The sequence below is a fragment of the Pseudorasbora parva genome, chromosome 2 (assembly GCF_024679245.1).
Source record: "Pseudorasbora parva isolate DD20220531a chromosome 2, ASM2467924v1, whole genome shotgun sequence".
Lineage (NCBI taxonomy): Eukaryota > Metazoa > Chordata > Actinopteri > Cypriniformes > Gobionidae > Pseudorasbora > Pseudorasbora parva.
This window is the reverse complement of record NC_090173.1, coordinates 54,455,570-54,475,939: the sequence shown is the minus strand read 5'-3', so window position 1 is coordinate 54,475,939 and position 20,370 is coordinate 54,455,570. Positions and strand designations below refer to the sequence as shown.

The 20,370-nt window shown below is 38.5% G+C and overlaps 1 protein-coding gene across 1 annotated transcript; it reads left to right on the top strand.

Moving 5' to 3' along the window:
* Positions 1 to 1,965: 1,965 nt before the first annotated feature.
* LOC137055456 (5-hydroxytryptamine receptor 3A-like) lies at positions 1,966 to 10,234 on the top strand. The gene is made up of 10 exons (XM_067429227.1): positions 1,966 to 2,034; positions 2,128 to 2,190; positions 3,314 to 3,477; positions 3,584 to 3,628; positions 4,175 to 4,281; positions 5,584 to 5,753; positions 5,992 to 6,110; positions 7,008 to 7,218; positions 8,180 to 8,347; positions 9,647 to 10,234. The coding sequence occupies exons 2-10, from the start codon at positions 2,136 to 2,138 to the stop codon at positions 9,943 to 9,945; spliced, it is 1,338 nt and encodes a 445-aa protein (XP_067285328.1). The 5' UTR covers positions 1,966 to 2,034; positions 2,128 to 2,135; the 3' UTR covers positions 9,946 to 10,234.
* Positions 10,235 to 20,370: the final 10,136 nt, after the last annotated feature.

Genomic DNA, 20,370 nt, shown 5'->3' with positions numbered 1-20,370 from the left:
CCAGCTAGCACGAGCCCTCCATGAGTCGGTGGGCGGGGCTACTGGATTAGACGCGCTGTAGAGGCGGTGTTTCGTGGCACACTGACGTCAGTATGAAGCTCAGGACCGTTTGCTGAGCCTGGTGTCTATAAAAGCTTTTCTTTGACTAATGGGTCCGGCACATTATGCGATTTTTCAGAATCCTTTGCGAATGTCCCTTGTCAGACTGTACGAACATGATCCCCGGTGTAAGCCATGTCACACTGTGAGATCTCAGTTGGCATTAATGTCAGACTGCACGATAGTGAAGGCGCGCTAAAAACGGACGCGCACAAGAAAACTCGTCCGGAGTTTTATATCATCAATGAATGACGTGCTCGGTGACAGTGAGAAGCATTACACGCGGGACTGAAATTCTGGCTAAAGAAATCTCTAGCACTCGTTTTGGTCATAGTTTGTCTTGAAAAACGGAGATATTTGACTGTCGTCGTAGGAGAAGTCACACTGCGGGATTGTGTGCCAAATCTTCTGACACTGCCAGAATTTCGTCTGAGGTAAAATTTGATCGCAGCGCTCATTAATCTGCTGCCGGTGAACATGTCAAACTAACGACCAAAGACGTCAGATTTTACCCTAGGATCAGAGGAATCTTTTAGGATTTGCTAAATTTGCCTCAGACGGCCAAATCGTGGCCAAAATTGCACAGTGTGCACCCGGCTTAACATGGAAGTTTTCAGCTCTGAAATTTACAGGATAATCTTATATTACCATGACCTTTTATATATATCAAAAACTCAAGGTATCATCCTTTTTAAATTCATCACCCTTGTAAATTGTGAAGATCTTGATTCATCACCCTTTTAAATTGTGAAGATCTTGACTTTTCGCGAACTTCACCCCCTGGTTTCACAGACAAGGCTTAAACTAGTCAGACTGAAATGCATGTTCAAACTGTTTAAATTTAAAGCAACTTGCACAGTCATACCTTAAAATATGTCAGTGCCATTGTTTTTTCTCAAGACGCACACCAGTAATGTTTTTTTTCTAAGGCACGTTTATAAATGCCACTTAAATAACCTAATTGTACTAAGGCCTAATCATGGTTTAATCTAAGCCCTGTCTTTGAAACCAGACCCACATGTTTGGTAAGATTCCGGACCTGCAGATATCTACATGCCAATATTATATAACACTATTCAATGCGTTCTTGAGGCCAAAGGGTGCAATCGAGGGCCCTTTCATGCTTGTAGATTTCATTTTTCTTATATCAGTAAATAAATAAGATATATTTATTGGGAATATATTTATATTTAGTATTAGTATATATTTTTTAGCTCACATGCAGGAATATAATTAGTTGCATTTAATTGTATTGATTTCATAAAGAATCACCCACTTTCTCTTTTACCCCACTAGACCTTTCTTCATGTTTTTGGATTGTGGGGTAAACCGGAAACCTGTGGAAACGTATTGTGGGTTTATTATTTTGTAATGACACCCTAATTCATCACAAATATGATAAATATGTCAGGCTGGTATGAAAACGATATATGATAGAGCTGCGTTGTCCTTAGGACAATGTAAAGTGAGGCTATTCTTTTAATAATCTGTGTAGTTGTACCCCTGTGTGTCATCAAACATAATTAAACCCCCAGTGAAGTGTTTGCTGATGAGCAGTGATTGTCCTCCTGTGCCTTTGTGAAGCAGTTTAGATTTGACTATGCGACGGCTCAAACCCCTGCGAGTAATTACTGCTCTGTTGTGATGTTTAACAATAAAATGAATGCTGAGATATCATCTCATTAAATCTCATTGTCTATAATCCTACCAATAAAACAAGCTTACACACAATATAGGATCACATTTAATAGGCATTGCAGGTTCAGATGAGATTTGTTTGCCTTACATAACAACATTCGTGTCATTCTCAAAGAGCCGTGACCCTTTAAAAGAGCCAAATGGTCTTGTTTCCCGCAGAAACTATAAAAAAGTCACAGCTGACGTTTGTAGGAATCTGACCTGCATGAGTTCATTTTCCAGCATTTTCCAGCAAAGGTAAACATTTATCAGTTTTACATTCTCACAGCAAATGATATAGCTAAAGGAGTGTGTGAGTGTGTGAGTGCTCGTTTTTGTTGTTGTTTGTAGGAGCTGACATGGTTCTTCAGTACTGGATCTCTTTGCTGCTCCTCCTCTGTTCATCTTCATTTGGTAAACTATTTCTTCTGCTGCAGTAAATACACTTTGTGATTAAAATACCATGTGCTTTTATTTATAATAAATCCGCCTTCTCAAAAGGATGAGACTTTGATGAGCTCTGTGAATCTAGAGTGAAGTCGGAGACCAGAACAAATGTTATTATCAGCATAAGATTTGGAGCGAAAGATTTAAAACTTGACTGGATTTTGAGAAATTCTTAGTTTCAATATCAAGTTAATGGTCGCTTATGAAATCAACTGATAAATAAAACTGAAGATAAAAGAAGACATTCAATCTTTAGGTTTTTATTTCTGTCAGACGTCTACAGAAGCTCTTATTGAGAATTAACAGAGGTCACCATTATGGTGATCAGTGTTTGCTCTAATTGGGCTCTTGACCCTGTACTATTTGTGGTGCTTTCACACTTTTGATTGCTTGGTCCAAACCTGAGTTCGATTTACAGCTCTCTGCTTGCAGTACGTCAGTCACGCTCACCAGGAAAATGAGTGAAACACACATTTTAATCAAATCGTATGTCATTAATAGCGTTCACTTCCACGCTTTAGTACAATTGCGTTTACATCAGCAGCGAACCGAACTCTGATGTCAGTTGAACCTGGTCGGGCACTATAAAAGAGCTAGTGTGAAAGTACTATTTAACTTCTCTTTCAACAATGGCAAGCGTTTCCGGTCAAAACTTGTGTATGGCTCAAGAAAGTAAAAGATTAATGAGTAGTTTCATGACTGACGTCACATACCATTCACACCAATCGGATATGCACTAAATCAGATTTGGACTGACAGTCTGAACAAACAAAGATTTCAAATCACATATGAATGTAGTTTGGAACGAATTTCGATTGTATCTCATGTTAATTGTTTTGCTGTTCACACTTGCTAAATATAAAAGTGTAAATATAAACTTAATTCCAATCGGATATGTACAAAAATTTGAATTGAAAAGTGAAATTTGTATTGAAAGTCTGAACAAGGCTTTTAGTCAATGTCAGAAATGTTCTGATTTGCTTACAGTGACAGATTTAGTGTAAAATTTGCATGTCTAAATGAGTGAACTCCCTCATTTACAACGTGGTCTCTTTGTTTGGCATTTTCATGTGGTTCATAACTGGTTCAGCTGGCCCTACAGTGTCTGCTGCTAGTAACTCCTCAGAAACAGCCTGTGATCGACGCTGTCTGGCAAACGCTCGGGTTGCTAAAGAGCTGTTCAGCGCACCACAGAGCGATAACTGCACCATCGTAGTAAACATCACCTCCATACAATATGAGACACTGTCTTTCGTAAGTGTCACATTTGTCTTGTTGACCGTCTTCTATGTTTGAAAAACACAAACATACTCATACTCATAATAACCATATCTCAAAATTCTGTCATCATGCATCTTAGGATACAAAGGGTATGGAAATGACCAGCCGTATCAAGATAAACATGGTGAGTAGACAATGTCACTAAAATATCCTTTAAAAACCCTTTTAGCTTGGTGCAGTCCCACTAAGCAAAGTTATGTCCAAAAGACATAACTAAGCTGACTAAGAGCTGTATGTTGAAAGACATCTTTTGGACATAAATATGCGTAGTGGCGTGATTGTCACCTGTAAACATTCAATTCTCTGAATACTATTATATCATATATTACAAGAGTGCTGTTATGCTGAGTTTTAGCACAGCAGCAGCTGTGTTGATATTCAATACAACGGAATAGTGATTTTACTGTATAATATATTATATTATGTATTTTAAGTTTATAATATACTTTACAGTTACAATATCGCATGAGCAAGAGTGCTGTTATACTGAGTTTTAGCACAGCTTATTTAATAATTACAAACATTTAATTTACTTTTTAAAAAATAATTTTATGTGTTAAAAATGTGCAATCAGAATCAAGGATTTTAAAGAGCCGTGTTATATTGTGAGACAAAATGAAAGACCATTCATTTCACTAAAACTGTTGGACAAATGTGTTTTGCCCTACAGGAATGGAAGGATCCTGATCTTGGATGGATGCAAGAGAGAAATAGAATTCCAACAATTACTTTACCTGTTGATAAAATCTGGACTCCTGGGATAGTTTTGGACAATTCGTGAGTTGAACGCAATAAGGCTGATGCTGATTTGTGGCACATATTTTAATAATTGACCTGTTTTAATGGGGCATGAAATACATTTTCAGCCTGAACAACTATGGCTGATACCTATGAAACCATACCAGTTTTAGGTTAAGAGCCTCTGAGCTCTGCATTCTTCAACATGGCCTGGAATAGAATATTTGTACATACACTATATTGCCAAATGTTTTGGAACATCTGCCTTTACATGCACATAAACTTTAATGACATCCCATTCTTAATCTGTGGGGTTTAATATGGAGTTGGTCCACCCTTTGCAGCTATAACAGCTTCAGCTCTTCTAGGAAGGCTTTCCACAAGGGTTAGGAGTGTGTTTATGGGAATTCCTGACCATTCTTCTAGAAGCTCATTTGTGAGGTCAGGCACTGATGTTGGACGAGAAGGCCTGGCTCTCAGTCTCCGCTCTAATTCATCCCAAAGGTGATCTATCGGGTTGAGCTCAGGACTCTGTGCAGGCCAGTCAAGTTCCTCCAAACCAAACTCACTCATCCATGTCTTTATGGACCGACGCTTTGTGCACTGGTGCAGTCATGTTGGAACAGGAAGGGGCATCCCCAAACTGTTCCCACAAAGTTGGGAGCATGAAATTGTCCAAAATGTCTTGGTATGCTGAAACATTAAGAGTTCCTTTCACAGGGGCCAAACCCAACCCCTGAAAAACAACTCCCCACCATAATCCTCCCTCTACCAAACTTTATACATGACACAATGCAGTCAGCCAAGTGCCGTTCTCCTGGCAACAACCAAACCCTCCCAGACTCGTCCATGGGATTGCCAAAGCATGATTGGTCACTCGAGAACCCCAAGCCCAACCCCTGAAAAACAACTTTGTGGCTGAGTTGCTGTTGTTCCCAATTGCTTCCACTTTGTTTAATTACATTTACAGTTGACTGTGGAATATTTATTAGTGAGGAAATTTCACAAATTGATTTATTGCCCAGGTGACAACCAATCGCTTGAGTTCACTGAGCTCCTGAGAGCGACCCATTCTTTCACTAATGTTTGTAGAAGCGTCTGCATGCCTAGAGCTTGATTTATACACCTGTGGCCATGGAGGTGATTGAACACCTGAACTCAATGATTTGGAAGAGTGTCTCAATACTTGTGGCAATATCGTGTACATCAAGATGGCAGATACTTATTCCCACCACATACAGTATAGGAACAATATACTGCGGCGTTATTATCGGTATTAGCGGTGTTGATTTCTGACACAGTTAAGATGCCATAATATCTCTCTCTCTCTCTCTCTCTCAGAATAGACACAACCGTGGTGCCATACACTAAGGACGTGCAGGTGAGGAGGGATGGGACTGTGGAACATGCAGTGTTTTTGTTCACGACAGTGAGCTGTGAAATCAACCTATTCAACTATCCCTTTGTGATTGGAGAATGTCCTGTGGCCATCAATGGATGGAGCCAGAAATGTAAGATAATAATTGTTGGAAAGTGTATTATCTGTGCCTGCCTTCCATGGTTTGCCCTAAGCAAAATACAGTTTTGTAAATAGGATCTATAATAGCCTTAGATAGGAGACATGTTTGCATTGATAAGAATGACTGACTTCATTTAAATATCTCACGGCCTGGAACTACAGCAGGTCTTTAGTCATGGTGATCTTATGTTTGTAAAGAAGATGTCCTCTTTTTTGTTTGTTTGATCTAGTTTGTGCGCTCCAACTCCAGATTGCTGATAATGTGTCTTTGGTTCCCGGATCTGGAGGAGAATGGATAACTTCGGGGGTTCGCAAATATGTGGATACATCACATCGCGTTTATCTCAAAGTAACTGAATTATTCATTTCTAACCCTCTAATCAAATTTGTCAGTGTTACCTTGAACTCGCAAATCAGATTTTTTTTAACCTTTATTTATCGGCAAACTGTTTGAGAACCACTTCTCATTTATTGATCATTAGGGGCCACTAGAGGTCCTCAGCGAGAACGACTGTACAGCCAAATCAAATTCTGTTGCATTATTTTCCTGGCTTACACTGTGAAGTTGCTTTTAAACAGTCATTGTAAAAGCGCTATATATAAATAAAGCTGACTTGACCTGATTTGGGAAGCTGAACACACTTCTTTAGTGATATTGTTGATTTTGTTTTCTAAAAACAGAATGGCATTGCCGCTAACGGCTCCCATGACCCGAACGAAGGTTGTTAATTACTCTCTTGTTGGTGTGTGTGTGTGTGTGTGTTTTCAGTTGTTCTTTTTTTATTTACTTATTTATATTATTAAGATATTTTTACTGTTTTTTTTTTTTTTTTTTTTTTTTAATCTATTATTATGTCTTTACGTCTGTACGGTGTCCTTGAGTGCCAAAAAAGGCGCCTTTAAATAAAATGTATTATTATTATTATATTCGATAAAAACTTTCAGAAACTTGTTTGAACCCTGTGTATTTGGCACAGAAATACTCTACGTCCAAACTCGTTTTTTTGACATGTTGTCCATGTTTAGCATGAGAATCAGCTCTTTAACATTGTAAATAAGGCAGAATGCATGAAATAGCATTTATAATAGATTAAATGATCTACATAATGTAAAATGCTAATAAAACACAGAATCGTGTAAACTGAATGCTAGACGGATGCCAGTCTAAGAAAACAGACAGTAATGGTCTAACTTGTGAGGACATAAATAATTGTTTGTTAATGAATGTCTTTTGGTCTTTGAACAGGTGAGTCTGTCTATTAACCCTTTCGGTGCTGTTGTGACCCTGATCCTGCCCAGTGCACTAATAATGGTGGCTGACCTGGTCAGCTTTGCTCTGCCATTTGAAGGAGGGGAACGCAACTCTTTTAAGGTCACTTTGGTCCTGAGCTTAACCATGTTCCTCCTCATCCTCAACGATCACCTCCCCAACGGGGGCAACTGCAGCCCTCTCCTCCGTAAGTAAGAACAGGCAGGGACAAAACTGCTCCACTTTAAACAAAACACTGCAGATTGTAAGTGGTATGTATGTAAAGTTGTACTGTAGTTATGTGAAAAGGTCTACGGCCTATGCATTACAGCATACTGTGAAAAGGGCTTAGTGTGTTAAAAGACTAGTGTTAAAGTGTTAGTCCACCCAAAAATTAAAATTCTGTCATCAATTTCTCACCCTAATGTCGTTCGACACCCGTAAGACCTCCGTTCATCTTCGGAACATAAATGAAGATATTTGAGTTGAAATCCGATGGCTCAGAAAGGCCTTCATTGACACCAATGTCATTTCCTCTCTCAAGACCCATAAAGACACTAAAGACGTCGTTACAAAGCCCATCTCACTACAGCGGCTCTACAATCATTTTATGAAGAGACGAGAATAGTTTTTGTGAGCAAAACAAACCTAAATAACGACTTATATAGTGATGGCCGATATCAAAACAAAGCTTTGAACCGTTATGAATCCGTCGATTCATGATTCGGATCGCCAAAGTCACGTGATTTCAGCAGTTTGACACACGATCCGAATCATGAATCAATACGCTGAATAAACGGTTCAAGCTTTGTTTTGAAATCGGCCCATCACTATATAAGTTGTTATTTAGGTTTTTTGCGCACAAAAACTATTCTCGTGGCTTCATAAAATGATTGTAGAGCCGCTGTAGTGAGATGGGCTTTGTAACGCCGTCTTTAGTGCCTTTATGGGTCTTGAGAGAGGAAATGACATTGGTGTCAATGAAGGCCTTTCTGAGCCATCGGATTTCAACACTAATATCTTCATCTTTGTGTGAAGATGAACGGAGATCTGACTGGTTTTGAACGACATTAGGGTGATAAATTGATGACAGAATTTTTAATTTTTGCGTGAACTAACCCTTTAAGATCATGATGAAAGTGTAATTTTCATTGTGTCCTCCTCTAAAGACTATCACTTCAGCTTCTGTCTGGTGAGTCTGGTTCTGAGTATGCTGGTGTCCATCGTGATGACGCGCCTGTCTGTAGAGGACAGCTTCCTGCTGTGTAGACGCCGCTCCAAGGTTCATACATCCAACAGTGCCAAAACACAACAAGACAGCCGGGATCAGGAGAAAGGTAAGACATGACCGTAAACACACAGGCTAGTTTGCTTAATTGAGCTTATTATATTAATGAAGTTTTGAAACAAACAAATAATGCAAAATGGCACTAAAAAGAACCATGCGCTAGTCACAACAGTTCAATAAAAAATATGTTGATTATGTGAATTGACACTTTTTAGACACAACATTGGCAAAATAAACTGTCAAATTTGACAAAGAGAATTCTGGAGGCTTGTTTCTGCCCCAGAATAAAACATTTTCAAAGATAATTGCGATTTATGTCACAATTGCGAGTTTACATCTCACTATTCTGACTTTTCTCCCCAGCATTTGTAGATATAAAAGTCAGAAATTAAGTTAGAATTGTGAGTTTATACAATTAGCGAGATAATTAACACCTACAAGTAGCCTACAAGTGCTGATGGATAGTGGATTTATTTATTAACCCATTTTATTTCTGTAATTTGACCTGTTTCTGGGAAAAATTGTATATTCAGCATTAAAAATCCATTATCCATTAGCAATCCATTTCCATCTTAATTTGCACCCATGCCAATAAAGCTTTTATCTATTTTAAGGGGGAAATTAGGTGAAATCTGCATAATTGATTGGCAAAATTATGTTTCAGTAAAACCTTTGAAATTAGGATTAAAGCCTTATGCTTGAAAGAATGACAATGGGCCCTATTTTGGCGATCTGAGCACATGGTCTGAAGACTGAACGCTCCTCCAGAGAGGAATCCTTTTATTTTAAATATTTAAAAGTGATGTGTAATATTCAGAGTGTATGTGTGTTGTGCTCCGCCTGTAGGCTCATATTACTAACACACCCTTTAAATAACACTAAAATCCTGCACTATTGACTTTAGAGCAGGTTTGTGTTGGTCAATGGCTCAGTCGTTTTCAGTTCCTCAAAATAGCAACGCTCCAGCAATGCTCCTGAACACTCCTGGTTTTCAGACCAGACGCCCATGGGGGAACAGATGCGCCAGTGCATTTGATATTACAGTGCACTATAACCAGTAGGTGGCGGCAGAGGAGCACTTATTGACGTATTTGCCATTTCTAGGGCCCAATGACTTTATTAATGAATGCATGGTGCACCACTACACCACCAGAGCACAGAGTAGCACACTGGGACGGGTTAGTGATTAAATCCCAGGTTTTTGGTTGCTGTTTAATTAATATTTTTGTTAGTTTTTTCAATTCCTTTAGATGGCAGTAGTGGCACAGAAATGTAACACACAACCTTTAATTGAAGCTCTATTAGATCAGCATTGTAATAACATAAATAATGTGGTGTGTGTTTACAGATACAGGTGTGATTACAGCAAAGTCTGGTGATCTGGCTTTAGAGATGGCTTCACTCCAGAGAATAGTGAGCTTTTTGGACAACTTTGATAAAGAAGACGACGAGAAAGACAATAAAATGGCCTTTGCTTACCGCCTAGACAGATTCTGCTTTGGCTTTTTTCTAAGTATCTATATACTTTATGTCATAATCATTATTAGCATCACCCGAACAGATATTTGTAAGGTTGATAATATGAACTTCTGGGATAATACTGGCCATGGCGATGACGACTATGAATTCTTATTCGATAACCTATAGTCACTGCAGTTTCAACAGATCTGCTCTGTCTGCTGTAGACAACTGTACAATGACTTGATAAGTTCATAGATTACACACTGAGATTGGAATACAATATATGAATATATGTGATTATGAGTATACATGAATGAATAGAAGGCTAAACACAAGATAGCACAACTTGTTAAATCTGTAAACTTTAGTGTATTAGTCCACAATATTTAAAGATAGAAATATGAATTTTATCAACAAATCCAATATTATTTTGATGAGCCCCTCATCTTATAGTGTCATTTGTGACCCTGTGATGTACTGATGCAAAATTGTATGTTGTGGATGTCAGTGCATGTTATTCCAAATAAATTACATTGTTGAACTATATTTGTATACTTTAAAATGTACAAAGTTGATAAAAAGACGATAAAAAGCTGTCCATCTTAAAGTCCTCTTGTCAATAATTGTATCCCTTAAAGGGATAGTTCACTCAAAAATGAAAATGACCCCATAATTCACTGCCCCTCAAGTCATCCTATATATATATATGACTTTCTTCAGATGAACACAATCAGAGTTATATTAAATAAATGTCCTGACTCTTCCAAGCTTATATATATATAATATATAGTGTGTGTGAGTGTGTGTGTGTGAGAGAGAGAGAGAGAGAGAGAGAGAGAGAGAGAGAGAGAGAGAGAGAGAGAGAGAGAGAGAGAGAGAGAGAGAGAGAGAGAGAGAGAGAGAGTCCTGCTGTGTCAGTGTGGGGCTTTGGGAAAGTAACTAATTAACCTAATTGTGGCTGTAGAAATGTTTTTTTTTTTTTTTCACTCTCTCAATGAACTCATTTCTAAACTGAGGACATTATCCCAGCCATAGCTTTAGCAGGCTAGTACACAGTTCATATACAGTAGCAGCTCCTGGCCATAAATTTAGGTGGGGCAGATTCTGGGTTTTGGCGCTAGTTTATGATAAACATTTTGCAAGCTTTATATTGTAATCGTTGAACACATCAAACACAATATTTGAATGTCCTTTTGAAAACAAACATAAAACAAACACAACAAAACTACAGTTTATAAATCACATGAGCACGTTTAAACTTAAAGGGTTACTTTTTCATATTAAACTATGTTATTCCCTTAACTAAAACGAGTTGATACATACCTCTCTCGTCTCAGTGCGTGCACTTAATCTCTCTGACGCGCGGTGATGATCTGATAGCATTTAGCTTAGCCCACTAAGCCCAGTTCATTAACTATGGAACCAAACAGAGATCAAGTTAGAAGTACCAAACACCTCCACGTTTCCCCTATTTAAATACAGTTACACGAATAGTTGAACGATCAAGTATGGTGACAAAATAAAACGTGGCGCATTTCTAATCGGTTTAAAAAAGGAGAACTATAATGTATGGCGGATTAGCAGTTCTGAGAGTACTTTGGCTCGGCGCAGTAAAAAGTAACGGCCGAAACATCTTCCCTCACATCTCCCCCTCACTCTCTCATTTCTGTCAATAGGGAGATGTGAGGGAAGATGTTTCGGCCAGGACTTTTTACTGCGCCGATCGTTCAACTATTCGTGTAACTGTATTTAAATAGGGAAAAGATGGAGGTGTTTAGTCGCTTCTAACTTGATCTCTGTTTGGTTCCATAGTGAATGAACTGGGCTTAGTGGGCTAAGCTAAATGCTATCAGATCGCCACCGCGCGTCAGACTGATTAAGTGCTGCACTGAGAGAGGTATGTATCAACTCGTCTTAGTTAAGGGAATAACATAGTTTAATATGAAAAAGCGGTGAAGTATCCCTTTAAAGCTGCAGTTCGTACATTTTGCCTCTTTGTCGCCATCTGTTTGAAACCTGCGATAGCAGTTATTTGCTGAATTATCATCTTTACGTGGGTTGTGCATCCGCTTGACTCCTCAGAGCGGGTGAGTCTAATGTTTTGTGTGTCTTGTCAGTCATTCTCCGCACTGGTGAGGATACTGTACTTCAGAATCACAGATCTTAGAAGCATGACCAAAATAATAAGTTTTACTGGAAAATGTCATCTGAACAAAAGAGCAACATATCTGCCGTTTTTGTTCTGACCGACTGAGAAAAAAAAGCATTATAATAAATAGGGCCGGGACGTTAATGCGTTAATTAAGATTAATTAATCACGGGACTTTAACACGTTAATTAATTACGCAAAAAAATAAATAACAATTTTATCCACACTTATTTTTGCACCGCGGACGAGTTTCGACGGACCGATTATACTGGAACACCAACTAGCTTTCACGAGTCACGACAACAACAAACCATAGTGAACATGAACGAAGAAGCTGATGAGACCGCTTTGCTTGGCCCCGTGGATGGGAAATTTTGTTTTAAAAAACGAAAGGATGGAAGCGTCGACAAGAGCATGGTTGTGTGGAAGCTATACAACAAGGAATTAGCGTATCACCGCAGCACATCGAGCCTCAAATATCACAAATATGCTTTTGCTACACTTAATGGAAAACATTGCACTGGTCTGCTGGACTGAAATAAATAAACAATATTTTGTTGATTAAGCTTATGTATTCAGTCATTATTCAATAGTATACTAAAAATCCATGTGAAAAATTACTTCTCATTGTTCTCAGGTCAAATACTTATATTCAATTAAAATGCGATTAATTTCGATTAATTAATTACAAAGCCTCTAATTAATTAGATTAATTTTTTTAATCGAGTACCGGCCCTAATAATAAATCACGCGGTGATTAAATCTAACGTTTGATCTAATGATCTAACCAAGCGAATTATAGTTATACTTTGTACTCAAATGGTTAATGTTAACAGCATTAGTATTGCGTGACTGTGTATTTAGTGTGTATTAGCGTTACCTGTAGATTTTAGTGTCTGTACACTGTAATCTTTTGCTTTTGACTATAAGTGAATCTCCAGTGGTCACTGATGATTGTCATTGGGTCCTTTTTGGATTACAATCCACCATCAAAATGATGTTTAATTATTCCAGCAGCTGTGAGAAAAGGCAATAAATGATCCACCACCTGCAGCATCCTCACATCCGATAACCTACAACTAGCCGGACTCCTCCTGTATGTACACAGACTTCTGAACTATACAAGAACTATCTGAAGCGGACTGATTTGTTTTGGTCTGGAGTGAGGTCACATGAGGTAACGTCAGAGATCAGCCAGAGATCTGCTCCAGTGGCTCTTTATGAGAGCATGCCGCACTTCTGCCATATTTCACCACAGATTTACATTTGTGGGAAGCTGTGGAGATAGGGAGGGCTCTGAGGCTGGCTACCCCACTTAGTTTCCTGAATACATGCCAGATTTATTATAATAGATAGAGGTATATTGAGGTATATTTTTGGATTCATATTTTGGTGGGGCTCTGCCTCATTTGCCCATACAGATGAGCCACATTCTACATATATAATTGACCATTTAACCATCGTTTCACTGCATTCATTAAGCATTAAACACTCTGGACAGATCATGCTTGAGGCGAGATCTAATGTACACAGCTCTCCAATGATGAGTGTGTTTTCTTCCTGAGGGTGTGTGTAATCTGAGAAGACTACCTCTTGTTCTCCAAGCAGATATCATAACACGAGTAAATGCCCTATTGTTCCCTTTATTGTCATCACACACACAGGAGAAACCTCACTGACACGAAGAGTTAGCAAATGTTAATCGCCTGTTCTGCTCTTTCCTGTGAACATGGCTTAGATATGGTCAAATTTGTTGTTTTTGGCATTTGCATTAAATGCATGATTTACTCACCATTCTTTTAGAAACGCAAACATAAGGGATGATAAACCTTCATTATTAGGTGAAATATTTATTTTACAGACACATGAAACTGCCAGCATTGACCTATGAGACATTGATCTGACACATTGATGAGGTAAAAAGAATTAAGAATATATCTAATTAAACTGCACAATATGTAAAAGGTTATTTATTTTAAAGATAGCCTGCATGCATAAATCTAAAGTGTGCAAAGTTGATCATAGATAAGCTTTGTACAGATTGTTTTAACTAATTTGCATTAATAATGTTTGAGTGATATTATATTAACCTCTAAATAATCATGAATTCAATCAGAGATTTTATAAATGTGGCATTCATAAAGAATGGTTTGATAAATTAATTATACAATTATAAATGGTTTTGTCACTTTGGCGTGTAGATCGATGTGGAAAAAAACAACAACACATGAATGTTAAAGCATAAGGTTTACACAAGACAAAATATGAAAGAAAAATATGGGACTGAATATTTTCTGAATCCACTGTATGTTTACTCCAGTCATCAAAATAATATTAACTACTGATTAAAGGGCACTTATTATGTAAAATTTACTTCAAACACACACTGTAAAAAATTGTGCCGTAAAACAAAGGTAATCTACTGGCAGCTGTGGTTGCCAGCAATGTACTGTTAATCTACAACCCTCTACTGTTTATATACAGCTCTCCTTTTTTACAGTATGTTACCGTAATAATACCATGAAAGGTAACTTTTCATTTGGAAAGCTGATCACTTCAAACAGTCCTCCTTTTAAAACAAGTGTTTATACGGTGTTTGTACTGCAAACCTGTTTCATTTTAGTCATTTCACACATGTAAGATGTAGTAGTAAATAATTTAGAAACATGACTTCAATCTTTAGTTCATTATGAGCAATAGCACACACGTATGTGATAAATTACTTATTAAACAGCTCATAACTGCATCAGCAAACACAGTCATTGCCATTAAATAAAGCATCAGGCAGCATATCATCAATGTTTCTCTGCTCATCCTGGACTGAAGTAGCCTGACAAGCCAGAGCTACATCAAGATGTTTGGTCTGGAAACTCACCATTGACAGCTCAATCCGAGGGGCGGGATAAACGGTTGTCTTTCAAACTCCCTCTGCACGCGATAGGATAGCGCTACAACCAACCAGAGCAACGAAGGTGAAGCAGAGCTTGTGGATAGATTAAACATTCGCCGTATCCGGTCGGCTAAACTCAGAACACATCTTCCCTTCATAAGAATGACTTCAGTGCCGTTCTTTGTTCTTTTCTCAGAGAAAAGCTTAACTCCAAGTCTTCCAGAGTCACGGTCAAAGCTGATTCGAAAGACCGCCGTTCGCCAGTTTCTGTATTTACTAGAAGCACGCGAACGCAACTCCGCCGTAGTCATTATGGCCCCGCCCACTGACTATACACGATGTGATTGGCCTGACCAGAGTTTGGGGTTTCCAGCTCAGAAGGGTATTGAGAGTTGCTAAACGACACTCGCGGGCAGATTAAATTTGCTGCCGCTAGGGTGCGTTTAGATTTCTAGGCTAGGACTGAAGCACATGCTCTACTCTTTAGCACAATTGTGACCCACAAAACTAATGAATTCAACTAAAGGCTGGAATACACTACATGATTTTTTGAGTATATCATGGCCATAGACTCCCATTTTTTAGCATCAGATTTTGATTCCATGCAGTCGGAGGATATCAAACATGTTTGACATTTTGAGCCGATTTTAGAACACGACGCATCGCTACTGAAACCGGAAATCACTGACTACAAGCCAAAGAAAATCAACGAACAAGAAATGGAGACCAAGATTACAAAGTGGAACTCCACCACAGAAGAAAAACTTATTCAGCTTTGGCAGGAGCACGAGTGTCTCTATAATGTGGATGACAACTGTTACCACAACAGAGTAGACAGAGAAAAAAGCTGGTTTTATGTCATTTTGACACAAATACATATTAATAAATGACATGTTCATGTTTGAAAGTCTGTAGGTTAACATAAATGCAGATAATATGCCTAATTGTAATAATATAAAACAACATAATTATCGATTTTGCCTGCAAGCGTGGCCTGAGCGTGGTGTTTCTGTTGCGTGTCAGCCGCGGGGCGGCTGCCTGCCGTTTGCACACCAGAAGCGTGTCTGACGCGCTGCTGCTGCTGCTATAAATTTACAGGGAAGCTCTATACTTCATGTTAAATATAAATATATTGCCTATTGATACAGCAAAGACAACGATAATAATACTAATAATAATTAGCAAACCAAATTCTGAGGTAAACATTTGTCTTAATTTATTCATTATTAAATGTATTCATTATTATGTTACTATTTACCATTATGGGTTTTACATTAACGCTTTCCCAGGATACGTGTTTAAAACGTGATCAAAGCGTCAATAGCTGGGAATTATTAATTGCATTAAAATAAATGTTAACAGATAATTTAATAACGTAAACAAGGTCGCGTTACTCGATGCTCACGCATCTTGTCTGATGCTCGTGTAGGAATCAAAATAGCAAAACTATTGTATAAGTAACTTAAATATTGTCAAGGAAAGTAGTTCCAAACAAAGCAACACCAGAGCATGTGTGCTTCTTCGAGCAACAGTGTTTCTTTAATGAAAAACTCAATGTTGTAAATAAATAAATGATTTAATGATCTATTTATTTATATGAATCCGAAAGCTGTCATGTATCTACATGAGACTCAATATTTTGACTCATCAGCACAGAAAAGCACTTCCTCTAACTCCCGCTGTAATCTGACCATTACTGGCCACGTCTAGTGCGTTTTGGCTCTTTTTGTTGACTTTTTGCTCAGCGCACAGAAACTCGCTTCAAAAATTACCGCGCTCATCTCCTGAGTGATCATCTCATGCTTGTTGTTATGTCTTTTATGCGTCTCCTAGCAACCAGGCGCTTGTTTCAGTTTGTGTTCCTGACTTTTTTAAAGTCTGGTAGTGTTTGATGCCCAGCTTTTCTCTGCAACCATTTACAAAGTCGGCAAGTGTATGATGCCTAGTGTTTTTGAAATCTGTTCAGATTTGAAAAATCGTGTAGTGTATTCCAGCCGTAAAGGATCTCTTCTATATCATCTTGTGCAACACCACATAAACACAGGTCATTTTGATATTTACTCTCCCTATCAGTTACTGACTTTGCACAACTTTTTTCTAATAACTTGCACTAAAATTCTGTGAAAATATCTTGAATCATCTGGTAAATCTGATTGTTACGTTTTACAGTATATTACTGTTTTTCCTTGATTTAACGGTAATCTACTGGCAGCTCTGGTTCCAGTAAATTGCAGTTTTTTACAGTACTTTTCCGTAAATGAATTAACAGTTTCTTACCGTTAATGTACGCTTCCCTCTGTGTTTTTTTTCATCTAACCCCTTTAACCCTTTTAACCCGAGAGCAAAATCTTCAGTTTTAAATGAACACTGAAGAGTGTACACACTACAGAGTGTTAGAGTAATTGAAGCATTGATGAAGTTAATGAGATAATTAAGAGATTAAGTGATAACTGAGAACACCTGCTGTTAACAAGAATCACTGAAGGAAAGAGAAACACATAACAAACTAACACTAATAAATACAGTTTAATGTCCCACTGCCAATTTATGTTGTATCCATGTAAAGAAATGGATTCAACCATAAATATAAACTAAAACTTTACTTTAAATGAAAATAATAATAATTATAAGCTATTTCAATGATAAAATACACATTAAAGGAACAACAGCAATGCTAGACTTTCCTCAGAGTGGCTGAGCTCACTGTTGTGACATCATCAGTGAGCTCACTGTGACATCATAGTGGAGATTCCGTTCAGCACAAAGCTGCAAATCTGACTCTCGTTCGCTGTCGGTGTTTGAGGAGCGAAGAGATCGAAAGACTTTCGACACTTTCTGCAGATATCCACGACAGATACTGAAGCCACTCGCAGCATTCAGTGTCTATAATGGCGCTGTTTTGCAGTGTATCTCGACTTTTTGAGCGTTTTGCTCACTTCTTGCTAAGAAGCGAGACACGAGCACAGCAGTCAGAACCTGCGGCAGAGAAACTTCCAGAGCAGTGCGAGGCCTTCGACTACACTGCCAATGACAAGAAGTGCAGGAAGAGACGCCGCAAGGTGCCTGAGAAGTACCCGCTTGGAGAGAGAGAGGACGAAAGAGAGGTGAAGGTCAATAAGGGAGGTCATCATGAAGATGAGGCTGAAATAACACCCGGAAAGATAAAGAAGAGAGAACGTGCACAGCAGAAAAAACGAGAGATGCACAGTCTGGAAAAGTTGATGGAGGGAGGAAGCGAGCATAGAGAAGATGGAGAAAAGAAAAGGAAGAAGAGAAAACGGAAGCAGCCAAAGGTCACAGAACCAACGCCGCTTCTTGTGGAGGTCAAACCTCTGCCTTCTACCATCCGATGTTCCTTCCTAAAGCCAATAGAGGGAGAACTACCAATGCTCCCAAGTGTCTCCGAACACCTCCCTCTACCAGCCGCTCACCTCAAACCCCTGCCGCCAGTGACAAAACCTGAGCGTCCTCAGAATCCAGATCCAGAATCTGATGAACGGGTTTCCATCTCTTCATCCCAAGTGCGTCGTCCCAAAAGACTTCCTCCGAGCCCCACTCCTGCACCCGATGAAGCCGTTGCTCTGGGACGTCCTCCCAGCCGGAAGCCTCAGCCGTTCCCTTCTTCCCAGTTTGAGCCTCCTCCAGAACTCATGCTGATCGACATAGAGGATGAGGAGAGCGAGTATGTGGAGTACACGGGGAAGACCTTCCGGGCCAGTGACTTACGCAAGTCTGAACGCCCCCAAACGCCGGAGGCCGAAATCAGGAAGAGAAGGATGCTTGCTTGGTTGGAGGTGGACGAGGACGAGGACGAGGTGCAGGAGGAAGCATGGTCAATGGAAGTGGTCCGGGCATTCGAGGAAGAGGACTATGACCCCAGTGAAATGGGAGACTCTGAGGCCATAGAAGGCCCTTCGGATGATGACCCTCAGATCGCAGAGTTCATGAGGAAGCTCTTCTGTGAAGCCTCTCCTGACGGTCCCAAGAACGAGACCCAGGACAATATGAACGTCCAGACTAAGAGCACAAGAAAAGAGCCATTTTCTCTGTTCACCTGGGCAGAGAAGAAGGCCCAGAAAAAGAAGGAAAAGAAAATAATCAAAGAGAAGGAGCGAAGAGAAAGAGAGTTGCTGCTTGATCGGTACATGAACGATCCGAAACTAAAGCACTTGTGGATCAACAAACACAACCGCAACTACAACTCCTCCTAAAGCAGTTCACCGTCCCTCACTCCCTCCTCACCTTTAACCGGTGGAAATAAAAAACTCTGCATACTAAAAGTTGACAGATTCATGACTCTTCCTGATTCAGGCCCTTCATAGATAAGACACATTTAAATGATGTTTATTAACTTAATTAATTAAATTTAGCTAAATTAGGTATGTTTGTGTTCAATCAGCCTAATATATTTAAAACTAAAGTTTACTTAATTAATTTGCGTTAAAACTACATTAAATATTTGTGTTGACATAACTAACTGGATCTGTAGTTCCCAGCATGCTTTGCAAGGGACTGCACTAGGAGAGAAAATTAATGGATTAAAGTGTTATTTTATGTGTTTTTCAGTAAAGGGAAAGATGTTATTAGTTTATGTTAGTGTTTAATGTTCAGTTATGTTGGACAGTGAGGAATTTCTGTAATTTGGTGGTTATCATTATGCAGAAGAGTGGTGTCTGTGTTTAGGATGTGGGCACTTATATACAAATTCATTGGATGTAATTCCTGCCCTCAATTAAATATTTTTAGTTATTTTTACATTTTATTTTAAAAATATGCTTGTTATTTAAAAGTTTTAAAGGCAAATTAAATTAATATCAGTGTTCACCTTACACAATAAACTTTTATAAAATTAACATAACATCATTAAGTAAACGGCACATATAAATATTATGTAACAGTGACAAATTGAAATGGTTTGTATTTACTCAAAGAAATTGTGCTTTGCTTGAATTTTTGTTCATATAACTATACTGTTATTTGTAAAATAAAATACTCAATATAGTTGTGTGCAACCACTTACCACATATTATATAATTGTTTATTTTTAAGTCATTTTTTGAGTGTGACGCTGCAATGCAAACTGCTTTTGTACTCATAGCTTTGACCCCATTTGGAGGCTCATTAGAATCTCAAAAACTGAAGTTTACACAAAATGTGGGATGAAATTCAATATGAGCGGGCTCAGTTTTGTTTGTTCTTCTGTTTTTTGACGTAGTATTCAAAGAGCTCCTAGCCTTTAAAAAGCAGACTGAGGCTTGCTCATATAAACTACAGGAGGTGACAGCTAAAGTTTGGGGGTTTTGATTATTTGTTCACATTGGCTACCAAAGGTAAAGTTGATCAGTTTCTTGAATGTTTGTTAAACTACCATAGGCACATACAGTATATGCATATAATTGACATTTGAATATAAAAGAATACGTGATTTCTTCTTGTTTGTAGAGACTGAAATGGTTCTTCAACACAGGATCTTGTTGTTGCTCCTCATCTTTTCATGTCTGATTGGTATACACTTTCTATTCTATTCCACATTATGTGGTTGATTAAAAGTTTGCAATTAATTCAAAGTGTT

Excerpts from the sequence above, each read along its gene's own strand:
- LOC137055456 (XM_067429227.1), top strand. The coding sequence starts at position 2,136 with ATGGTTCTTCAGTACTGGATCTCTTTGCTGCTCCTCCTCTGTTCATCT. Across the intron at positions 6,111-7,007 it reads CACATCGCGTTTATCTCAAA|GTGAGTCTGTCTATTAACCC; the intron begins GTAACTGAATTA and ends GTCTTTGAACAG. Across the intron at positions 7,219-8,179 it reads CAACTGCAGCCCTCTCCTCC|ACTATCACTTCAGCTTCTGT; the intron begins GTAAGTAAGAAC and ends CCTCCTCTAAAG.